The sequence below is a fragment of the Pseudophryne corroboree genome, chromosome 1 (genome assembly GCF_028390025.1).
Source record: "Pseudophryne corroboree isolate aPseCor3 chromosome 1, aPseCor3.hap2, whole genome shotgun sequence".
Taxonomy (NCBI): domain Eukaryota; kingdom Metazoa; phylum Chordata; class Amphibia; order Anura; family Myobatrachidae; genus Pseudophryne; species Pseudophryne corroboree.
In genome coordinates this window covers 1098674357-1098686484 of record NC_086444.1, presented here as the reverse complement: position 1 = coordinate 1098686484, position 12128 = coordinate 1098674357, and the positions used below count along the sequence as shown (strand labels likewise).

The 12128-nt window shown below is 40.9% G+C and overlaps 1 protein-coding gene across 3 annotated transcripts in view; it reads left to right on the top strand.

The window, feature by feature from the left end:
* LGI2 (leucine rich repeat LGI family member 2) overlaps positions 1–12128 on the top strand; it is a 212589-nt gene that overhangs the window by 115435 nt on the left and 85026 nt on the right. For all 3 annotated transcript variants that reach the window (XM_063921901.1, XM_063921884.1, XM_063921893.1), the window contains 2 exons: positions 5709–5780; positions 5906–5977. In XM_063921901.1, the coding sequence (XP_063777971.1) occupies positions 5709–5780; positions 5906–5977 (144 nt within the window). The remainder of the gene's footprint in view (positions 1–5708; positions 5781–5905; positions 5978–12128) is intronic.

Below are 12128 nucleotides of genomic sequence, written 5' to 3'. Positions count from 1 at the left end.
CATTATTGTGCCCCTTCTCTCATCTGTATACCCATTATTGTGCCCCCTCCCTCATCTGTATACCCATTATTGTGCCCCCTCCCTCATCTGTATACCCATTATTGTGCCCCTTCCCTCATCTGTATACCCATTATTGTGCCCCTTCCCTCATCTGTATACCCATTATTGTGCCCTCCTCCCTCATCTGTATACCCATTATTGTGCCCTCCTCCCTCATCTGTATACCCATTATGGTGCCCCCTTCCATCATCTATATATTAATTATTGTACTCATTTCCCATCTCCATACCCATTCCTCCTCCCCTTCACTTGTCCCAATATTGTGCCAACTTCCCATATGTGTACATATTATTGTGTCCTCCCACCCCAACTGTATACCCATTATTGTGCCCCACTCTTATCTGTATACCTGTTATTATGGCCCCTTCCCCATCTGTATTCCATTTAATGTGGCCCCCTCCCCATCTGTATACACTTTATTGAGGACCCAATAATGAGCCGCAGGAGCTGTGCTGGCCAGGAGTTACTCCTCAAATACAAAGGCTGTGCAATGCTTTTGTATTTGTGCGGGGGGGAAAGGGGCGGCCTGACATGTGGGGCGGACTAGCCCGGTGCTGGGCGTCCCCCCGCATATCAAGGAAGATGATTGTAGCTGTGCTAAATTTAGCACAGCTACGATCAACTCGGAATGACCCCCAGTGTCTCTATCATCTTTGCCTAAGTGTTCTGGTATCCAGTTCACTACACCCCCATAATGCTTCATGCTAAATTGGGTGGCTGCAAAATGCCCAGCACAGAAGGAAACATACTATACACTTGAGGCGGTCCCTGGAGAAAACCTGCACTGTGTTACACTCTGTACCCTCAGGAGAAGTGGTGCCACATCACTAAGTAACAGAGAAAGAGAGAGTGAGAGAGATTCAAAGAATCCGAATTCGAGAGAGAGAGATAGGGGCGGGGATGGGAGGGAGAGGGGAAGATAGGGGAGAAAGTTGGAGGAAGAGAGAGGAAAAAGCCCATGCCGGGATCAATAGCTAGCAATCAGGGCAAATTTATTGATCAGGGTGCCTTCCATCATGTCACTGCCCCCTTTCATGTTGGGGCCTCCTGACTGCCACCAGTGGTGCCCAGAGGGGGAGGGAGTGGATACTCTTTACCCGGGTCTGTTGGAGGGTCCCATGACCCCCCCCCCCCTCTCCTCCCCATTTCCCATTGCAGAGGCTTTGTGTGCAAGGGAGAGAGAGGACTGGCTGCTGCAGCAGCCTCTCTCCCCAGCACAGCACACGGTACATGCTGCTGTGTGCTGCGCTTGGGAGAGAGGCAGAAGTCAATCAGTCCTCTCTCGCGGGTGTAGTATGTTATTCCTGCGGAAGGGATTCCGGTGCCCAGCATACAAGCACCGGGATCCCAACTGCCGGCTTTCCGGCAGCTGGGTGAGCGCAAATGAGCCCCTTGCGGACAGGGTGGCGCGTTGTGCGTACCATGCTGTTTATTCTCCCTCCAGGGGGGTCGTGGACCCCAAGAGGGAGAATAGTTGTCGGTATGCTGGATGTCGGGATTCTGGCGCTGGTATACTGAGCGCCAGGATCCCAACAGCCGGCATACTGAATACCACCCCTCTCTCCCCATGTATTATGTGCGGAGGGAGCAATAGCATTGAGATCGCACCCGCCTGCCGCCGCTTTCTCCTCCCCTTCTCTACTGCTACCTTCCGCCATTCACCGCCTACCGCATAGGGGACTGGCACCCCCTTGTGCGGCGCGCGCCCGTTTTGTGGCCGCGGTCTTGTCCCCTGCCCCCCCCTTCCATTAGCCGGCAAGGCTGTTGACACCCCTGACTGTCACAGCAGCACCAACCTCACCCACCCCCTCCACAATTTACAGACCATTGCCCCCTCCTCCCTCACCAGATACAAAATATTTTTTTTTTGTAATGACAAAATAAAAAAAATTACAAAAAAAGAATCACCTAGCCTAGCAGGGCTCTCATACAAGTGAGCATACACGTGCCTAGTGGGAAATCCACCACTGCTAGTAACACCAGTGCATTATAGGGAGGCACTCGATATCCCGGCTGTCGGGATCCCGGCGCTCTGCATACCGGCGCAGGGATACCGACAACTATTCACCCTCTTGGGGTGTTCACGACACCCCTGGAGGGAGAATAAATAAATACCCGCAATAGGCTCTTTTGCGCTTGCCCCACTGCCGGCATTCCGGTTGCCAGGATCCCAGCGCTGGTATGCTGGGCGCCAGGATCCCGAGCGGTTTAAACTGCTAGTAGTATTATATTTGAATATTATATTTGAATAAGCATAATTCACTTTGAGCAATATGTCCATACATTTTTTTCTAGTATTAAATATGGATAACAAATGACAATCTCAATATTTATGTTCTGATATTTGATAAATAGTTCACTATTTAACAAAAAAAAAACAAAACAAAAAAAATGTTCTGACTAACTCTGACAGGCTTATGTACATTTGTTTTTAACGTTCTCTGATGGTTATTCAGGTTTGTTAGCAAAACAAAAAAGTTAGCAATTGGGCAAAACCAGGGGGGTCATTCCGAGTTGTTCGCTCGCAAGTGAATTTTAGCAGATTTGCTCATGCTAAGCCGCCGCCTACTGGGAGTGAATCTTAGCATCTTAAAATTGCGAACGATGTATTCGCAATATTGCGATTACACACCTCGTAGCAGTTTCTGAGTAGCTTCAGACTTACTCGGCATCTGCGATCATTTCACTGCTTGTCGTTCCTGGTTTGACGTCACAAACACACCCAGCGTTCGCCCAGACACTCCCCCGTTTCTCCAGCCACTCCTGCGTTTTTTCCGGAAACGGTAGCGTTTTTTCCCACATGCCCATAAAACGGCCTGTTTCCGCCCAGTAACACCCATTTCCTGTCAATCACATTACGATCGCCAGAACGATGAAAATGCTGTGTGTAAAATTCCTAAGTGCATAGCAAATTTACTTGGCGCAGTCGCAGTGCGGACATTGCGCATGCGCATTAAGCGGAAAATTGCTGCGATGCGAAGATTTTTACCGAGCGAACAACTCGGAATGACCCCCCATGTTGCACTGCAGGTGTGTAAGATGTAACATGTGCAGAGAGATTTAGATTTGGGTGGGCTATATTGTTTCTATGTAGGGTAAATACTGGCTGCTTAATTTCTACACTGCAATTTAGATTTCAGTTTGTACACACCCCACACAAATCTAACTCTCTCTGCATGTGTTACATCTGCCCCACCTGCAGTGCAACATGGTTTTGCCCAATTGCTAACTTTTTTGGTTTGATAACAAACCTAAATAAGGCTCTCTATTTGCTTTAATATTAGATCTAAAACTGTATTGAATTTACTGAAAACTATCACATTTAACAATATTTTTTTTTAAGAAATTCAACATGATTTTTACATTAGCAGTGCACTTTTATACATGCCCAAACTCTGTTACTACCGAGCCAAATGTACCGTTAGTACCTCATGGGTTGATCCTATAACTTTGGACCTAGTGAATGGGTCACATATGTTCCAGGCAGGGCCATCTTTTCGTATGGGCTCAATGGGCACTTGCCCAAGGGCCCCAGGAGTATAAGGGCCCTAGGCTGATAGCTGAGGGTCCCCTCTTTCCAGGGGTACCGGATCATTTTAAATCGGCCCTAGGGAACCGGCGATATCCGACTTCAAAACAGTGGTCCCCATCCGAGCCTTCCCAGCCAGATCTCTCGGGCCTTGTCTGACTTAGAGTTTTTCTAAAGGTATACTCCAAAAGCTGGGACTCATCACTTTTGGTGGACACTGGCAGCTTGTCTCTACTATGCCCAGAACCAGAGATATCAGCCTTCCAGCAGCTGGTCCCTTCTTCAGCTCCAGACGCCTGGGATGCAGTTTTACATATTCGTTGGTGGATTGCTCTGGCTCCTGAACTCTGATCCCCAAGTCCCCAGTACCTCCTGAAAGGTGTCCTCAGTACCTCCTGATAGGTGTCCCCAGTATCTCCTGAAAGGTGGGACTCTCTAGGTTTTTATCCATTCAAAGCTAAGAAATATTTTTACAGAAATTTGAGATATCTGCAGTAAAGCAAACTGCCCTCCCACCAGAGAAAATTATGAATATTAAGCCCACTCCACTATCGACCCCTCCCCTATGTATAAAACACCCACTACCATCCTGGAAGTCATGCACCGAGCTGCTTCTTTCAGCCTAATGCCTCCTTCTACAGATTAGTGTTCTCCCTCCTGCCCCATCTCCCACCATCTGTGCAGTAAAGGAGTAATTAGCAGAAATTACTGCTCGAGGTCCTACATGCTGATTGGAAAATAGAACGTCCCCTACCGACGGCGGGACATCAAAGCTGCCACTGATAGCACCACCACCCCTATCACTGGAGGATGGGTAGGGGCCCTAGTGCATTGCTGTGCCCAGGGGCCCACGCTGCTGTTAAGACGGCTCTGGTTCCAGGGGGATGTACTGTAGTTGGGATCCCGATGCTCTGGATCCTGTCTGTCAGAATGCCAGTGCAGGAATCCCGACACCTTTCAGAATACCGACGCCAGCATCCCGACAGGCAGGATCCTAAATTTAAGTATCCCGGGGAGGTTAGGGTTAGGCTGCAGTGGGGAGGGTTAGGTTTAGCCTTCGGGAAGGGGGGGTTAGGGTGCGGGTAGGTTAGGGTTAGACTGCAGGAACTGACGGCTAGGTTTAGGCTGCGGGGGGGAGGGTTAGGGTGAGGGAGAGGATTAGACTTAGCTGACTCCTGCACCCCTGTCGGCAATAAAAATAGTTGGTATACTTGGGTCAATGTTATAACTGCCGATATCCCGGACCCAAATCTGCCAGCAATCGTCAAATTAGGCAATATCTTTGCTCCTCTGGACACTTTAAAAAAGACTGGCTGCAGTATATTTCAGTGGGATTAGTGAGAGTCTGCTGTGAGTAGGAAAGCAATCTACCGTCATAGCCAGAATTTTATTTAAAATATATATTGTTTTGATAATCTTTTGAAGCCTATAAAGAGAGTATATTCATAACTCTTTTATATTAGTAGCTCTTTTAAATAAGTAGTAATTTTGTTTTAGTTCTTTTATATTAGTAGCTCTTTTGCATTAGTAGATATTTTATATTTTTTTATATTAGTATCTTATAAATACTAGAAGTTATTTTTACATTAATAGTTCTTTTATATAAGCATATAATTTATATTAGTAGTTATTTTACATTAGTTTTTTTATATTTAGCAGCTCATTTTACAGTATACAGTATTAGTAGTTCTTTTATATTATTAACTAATTTATAATAGTAATTTTTATATTAATTTTTATTTTATATTTCTAGCTCAGTTATATTATTAGTTGTTTTTTATTAGTATCTTATTTGTATTAGTGGTTATTTTATATAGGTAGCTTACAGTATTTATATTCATAGTTCATTTACATTAGTATCTCAGTTATAAAGGTCATTATTTTATATTAGTAGTTTTATATTACTAACTCATTTAGTCAATTTGTACTTTAAATTTATTGGGCCTTTAAAAACTCCTTTCGCTTCATTTATTTTAATCCGTTAATGCCCTCTGATTATCTAAATCAAATGATGTCATTTCAGAATACTTTGAGCTACATGTGATATGCTTTTATTGTCAAATATTGATCAATATAAAAAATGAGAGTAATTATTCAAATAGTTTCTTTTCTCTATTAGGTTTATTGAAGGGAATAAATTAGAGACAACCTCCCGACATTCATTCAGAGGCCTGCGAGATCTAACTCACCTGTAAGTCCAACTCCATGGGATCTGTATTGTAGCATTTGTTTTTGTTTTAGAGTCTATTGTGATTTCATTAACTTTGTTTCTAGAATAATTTCTTTATTGCATGAATTACTTGTCTTTTCTACTAGATCCCTGGCCAATAACCACATTAAAACTCTTCCAAGAGACATTTTCAGTGATTTGGATTCTCTCATTAACTTGTAAGTAGCAAACATATTCCTGCTTCTCTAATACATTTTCAGTTGTATTGTGTATTGGAAAATGTGACTGTAACCATATTTCTATTGTATTTATTCCCAAGGGTGACTACAGAACATTGATACAGGGGGTTTCAACTTTACTGATTAAAAAAGAAATAAATATATATATATATATATATATATATATATATATATATATATATATATATATATATTGAAAGAAGAGATTTCCCCAGGGAGCTGATGTCGTACTTTGGTATGTACAAGTTTTGTATAATAAAATAATCTTAAAAAAGAGAGATTGTTTATTTTTTTTTAAAGCAATACATAAAACTGTTTACAATTTGCCCAGAATAACAATAAACAATGTTTGTACAGATGATAGTTGTGTTGGTAATTCTAACAACATCAAAATGATCCTCTTTGTAGAGATGTCAGAGAACAATGTGCTAACCCAACGCGTTTTGTCCTACAGACTTCATCAGGGGTGTATTAATCAAAGAATCACAATATGGACATACATCTTATCGTGTCTTCAAAAAGGCAATTTAACAATGCTTAAAATAGTATCGGACCAAATTTCACCATATGGGGTATCAATTTAAATTGAATTGGAAGTAACCCTTTTCACTGATTATCCACTGGGTATAACCTTTTTGAAATTTAGAGTAATTCTGAATCAATTTAATTCAATTAAGCCCATAAGATGGCAAATCACTGGATATCTTCCAGATGTCAATTTAGACAAAGTGGACCACTGTAATAGTACCAATTAGATTACATCAAGCCCATAAAGTGACTGATCACTGAGTGTCGTCCCAGTGTTTATTTGAACAGGGCAAATCACTGCAACAGTGCCGATTCAATTAAATAAAGCCAATTGAAGCAGCTAATCACTGGATATCGTCCAGGTATCAAATTTGAACAAGGCAAACCACTGCAATTGTGCCTCTCCACAGAAAGTGACACTCCTAGCAGCAGCTAGGAGTGTCACTTTCTGTGGAGAGGCACAATTGCAGTGGTTTGCCTTGTTCAAATTTGATACCTGGACGATATCCAGTGATGAGCTGCTTCAATTGGCTTTATTTAATTGAATCGGCTCTGTTGCGGTGATTTGCCCTGTTCAAATAAACACTGGGACGACACTCAGTGATCAGTCACTTTATGGGCTTGATGTAATCTAATTGGTACTATTACAGTGGTCCACTTTGTCTAAATTGACATCTGGAAGATATCCAGTGATTTGCCATCTTATGGGCTTAACTGAATTTGAATTGATTCAGAATTACTCTAAATTTCAAAAAGGTTATACCCAGTGGATAATCAGTGAAAAGGGTTACTTCCAATTCAATTTAAATTGATACCCCATATGGTGAAATTTGGTCCGATACTATTTTAAGCATTGTTAAATTGCCTTTTTGAAGACACGATAAGATGTATGTCCATATTGTGATTCTTTGATTAATACACCCCTGATGAAGTCTGTAGGACAAAACGCGTTGGGTTAGCACATTGTTCTCTGACATCTCTACAAAGAAGATCATTTTGATGTTGTTTGAATTACCAACACAACTATCGTCTGTACAAACATTGTTTATTGTTATTCTGGGCAAATTGTAAACAGTTTTATGTATTGCTTTTTAAAAAAATAAACAATCTCTCTTTTTTAAGATTATTTTACTATACAAAACTTGTACATACCAAAGTACGACATTAGCTCCCTGGGGAAATCTCTTCTTTCACTATCTGTTGTTCATACGCCATCTAACAGGGTGTATCTTCCCTAAGTTGAAGTTTTCACATCTTTAGCGCGATAAAGGGCTTATATCTTTCCAAATATATATATATATATATAAATATATATATATAGCACTCCAAAAATGGATCAATTAAAGGCACTCAGGGCGCGAAACAGTATAAACAACGCTGGTGCATTAAAGACGACGTTTCGGAGCTGACACTGCTTTATCCGAAACGTCGACTTTAATACACCAGCTTTGTTTATATTGTTTCGCCTCCTGAGTGCCTTTAATTGATCCATTTTTGGAGTGCTGCATTACCTTTGACTAGGGCACTGGGGCCAGCTGTACATTACTCAATGGCAAGGGATGCACTCAGTTGCCCTTGATAAATAGCATGCTGCCCTAATTCTGTCAAAAACATATATTTCTGATGTGTTTTCTGGGTTTTAATTAATAGGGTGATATTTATCAAAGCTTGGAGAGAGAGATATAGTACCAACCAACCAGTTCCAAATTCAAAAATTTCAAACACAGCCTGTAAAATAAAAGTGAGGAGCTGATTGGTTGGTACTTTATCTTTCTATACATTATCTCTCAACCAAGCTTTGCTAAATATTCCACATTGGCCCTTATGGTTCTTCTTCACTCTTCTGTGTGGTGAATAGAGTTATTGCAGCCCCAACCCCTGCTGCTCAAAGCCGCAATTCATAGCATTAGGCAGCAGGGGTGGGGCTTGATGACAGAAATCACAGTGCACTGCGCAATCAAACCCCCAGAACACCCGTTTCACTGGGGAAGTGAGCATGTTTGGGAGGCTAGCCTACTCCTTTGGAAGCCTGGGAATCTCCCAGACATTCAGGCTGCAGAAGTGTCACAAGTGGTGGGTGTGCAAACCGGGCGCTAATCTCAATGTGGCCACATGAAAGAAGTCAGAATAACACTGATCAATGATATATGTAGAACAAGAAAAATTAATAAATAAGTAAGTATAATAGGTTAGCTCTACTACAATGGCATAAATGACAGTTACATAATTTCAAGGTAAAATTTTAAAGCAATTTAATTAACACATAAAGCATGTGTACATATAAAAATGGTGTAACACAAACAGTAAACAAAGGTTTTCTCAAAGAAAGTTGGATTGTACCAGACGACAGGTTGAGGAGCCTGCAGGTGGTATATAACAGGGTGGGCTGGCTTCACCCTGCTAATGGTTCCTGAGCAGTCACTGGTTAGGCTTCCAACAATGGTGTCCACAGGCATGTGGTGATGGGGTCCTTAGTACAGTAGCTAATACGTTTTGAGACATATGTCTCTTCCTCAGGGATTGGATAAGGACAAGTTGTATGGGGTCCGCCTGATATAGGTTGTTAGATGATTGAATAATTGAAAAGACTGGAAAAAACGTGCACTTCCTGTCCAGAAATGACCGGAACCGGAAGTTGGCACGCTTTCTTTATATGATTAATAAAAACGTTTCCCCGCTACGGTATAGACACTGAGTGCTTTAGGGGATAACAATGAGCATAGATAATGTTAAAACAGAACTTTCTATGGCTCCCCAGATAGGAAAATATGGGCCGGGCAGTCAATGACATCACCGGAAGTGACGCTGCCCGGACCTGTGACCAGAAGTGGGGCACGTCATTATGGACAATGACGTCACCGGAAGTGACATGGACATACACCTGCGACAGGAAGTGGGGCATACAGTTAGTTTAGATAAAACTAAAAAACATAAAGTACAATATTAAGACTAAAAGTACATTATTTACAAAGTAATGCAGTAAATTAACTAGGAAGACTGATAAAATAAATAGGAGATATTTAAACCAACAAGATCCGGCGGATAAGCTATTATAATTTTTAAGAAAACAGTAGATTAGTTTCTTATGAGAAAAATGTCATGTGGTTGTCCTTTATGAAAAAGGTTTTGATTCATAAAGATGAATGTTCAACTTGAATCCTGTTTCATATGCGTGCCTCTATAGGTGTAGTCCTGGGAATGGACAATCCCAGTACTACACCTATAGAGGCATGCGTATTTGAGTCCAAATTTTGGACTATAACTTTAATACTTTCAGTACGTTTTTTCTTTGCCACATAAACCTACACTCTGATATTTATCAGGTTATTTTAAAACTAAAAAAAAAAATTTAAATAATTTTTCTCTCTCTAGGAGATTGTATATTTTAACGGAATTATTAAAAGTGATGTTTTATATTCTTCCATATCCTTAATTCATATGAATCCATTATATTATTTCTTCTTAAGAGTGCGCCAAACAAGAAAGTCCTCTCTTTTTCTCTTTTTGTATGTATAACAGGTTATCTACTGACTTTATGATGCACCACCAGCAGCGATTACATGGATAGATAGTCCTTACATTTTACTAATGCTGGTTTCGTTTTCTATTGTAGTTATTCTTTGATCTTTTCTATGTTTTTGCTGGTGCGGAGTCACACTTACTCTATTTACAATACTGAGGGAATTATGTGTAACTGGCACTACAGTGGGGGCATAGAAATAAAACTATTGCGAAATACGGAATAATCCGTTATCCAAAATGATTCTGGTCCCAATCATAAACTAGCTTGGGCAACATACACGACATGGAAATATGGTCAGAATGTATCAATTTGGATAAAATGTTTTTTTTAAGCCGTGGCCACAATCTTAGCTAAAAGAAGGCGTAAGCCAGCTGCCGGTCTAGGAGTGAGGGAAGGGGAGTAATAATTCCACATGGCCCACGGCATAGTGATTGTAGATGGGATGTGTAAAGTAGTTGAAATATAAGTTTGGACATCCGTCCAAAACGTCTGCACTATATTACATGTCGATGGACAATGGGTGATATCGGCCTCAGGCATAGAACATTTAAAACAATTGGATTTGTCAGATATCCCAGTTATATATCATAATTTTGGGGTATAATAGGCCCTATGTCAAATTTTATATTGCATTTCTGCAAAAGAGGTCGAGACCAATTGTTTATTTAGTCGGACCGACAGTCTAACCAGATCCTGAGATGTGAGATCAGGAAAATAATCTCGTCATTTCGTCAAACCTGTAGTAATTGTTGATAAATCAAATTTTTTCCTAATGTGGTCATATAACACAGAGGTGGAAAGAGGTCTACCCTTACGCGTAATTATTAACATATTTAGCGTATTGTTCTTTTCAGCTGGTGTAAGCTCAGTTAAAAAAATTGGAGATGTAACTGCGCGCTTGAAAGTAGCAAACATGGGAAAGCTGAGGTTAGGGAACAATTGTTCTTTTCAGCTGAGGTTAGGGAACAATTGTTAGGGAACAATTGATGGGGTAGAGCAATTATCGATGTATAATCCTCATTCAAAAGCTGAGATACTAGACGTAAACCCTGGAGGTGGCAAGTTTTAAAAACTACATCTATATTACCGTCTTGAAAAAGAGGGAACGAGTGTTATTTAATTGAAATCTTTTTACGAGAAGTACGCCAGGCCATATAGGGGGCGTATAGCAGGGGATTCTCTTTTATCTCCTGTGAGAGGGAGGATATCAGGATGTGTAAAAGTGCTACTAACAAAATTCTGGTGAGAAGTGCTTGATCTAAGGGCTGGTGTACATAATTATCGACGCCTCCCAACCAGTCCAGAGCATATCGTAAGTTAGAGGCAATAGTGTAGTCTTGAATATTTGGGAGGTTAATGCCCCCCAACAACAAAGGTTGCTGTAATTTAAATAAAGAGATCCTGGAGCGTTTACCCATCCAAATAAACTTAGTAATGGCTCTATTAATAGATGTTATATCTTGTTTAGTCAAAAGATAGAGTAGCATCTGGACTGGGTAGAGAAGCCGTGGGACGGAGACCATTCTAAATAGATGACAGCGACCAATGTAAGACAGCGGTAAAATTTGCCATTTATTAAAGTCATTTTTCATTTGATTAATAAAATAAGAGTAATTTGTGGGCTATAAATCAGACAATTTTCCAGGAAATAAACAGTCCCAGATATACCAAATATTCTTGAGCCCAACGAAAAGGAAACAGTGAGGTCCATCTCGATTTAGCATTGGCATGAAATGCTAAAGCTTCCGTTTTATCAAAATTACTCTAAAACCCCGATATCTTTTGAAAATCAGTCAAAATCGTTTGCAGGCAAGGCACAGCCATTTTCGGGTTACTGATGTATAATAACAGGTCATCTGCAAAAGTTGAGATATTGATTTCCGTGTACGCTAACTGTATCCCTTTCCATGACCTATCCTTGAAGAAGGCACGTATTAACGGGTCTAAAGCCAAATTAAAAAGTAGTGGTAAAAGGGGGCAGCCCTGACCTGTTCCCTTAAATAACTGGAAACAAGGTGAATTTAAGCCATTAATTGTCAAGTGTGCAGTCGGGCGATATATAGCATTTGAAAAAGATCT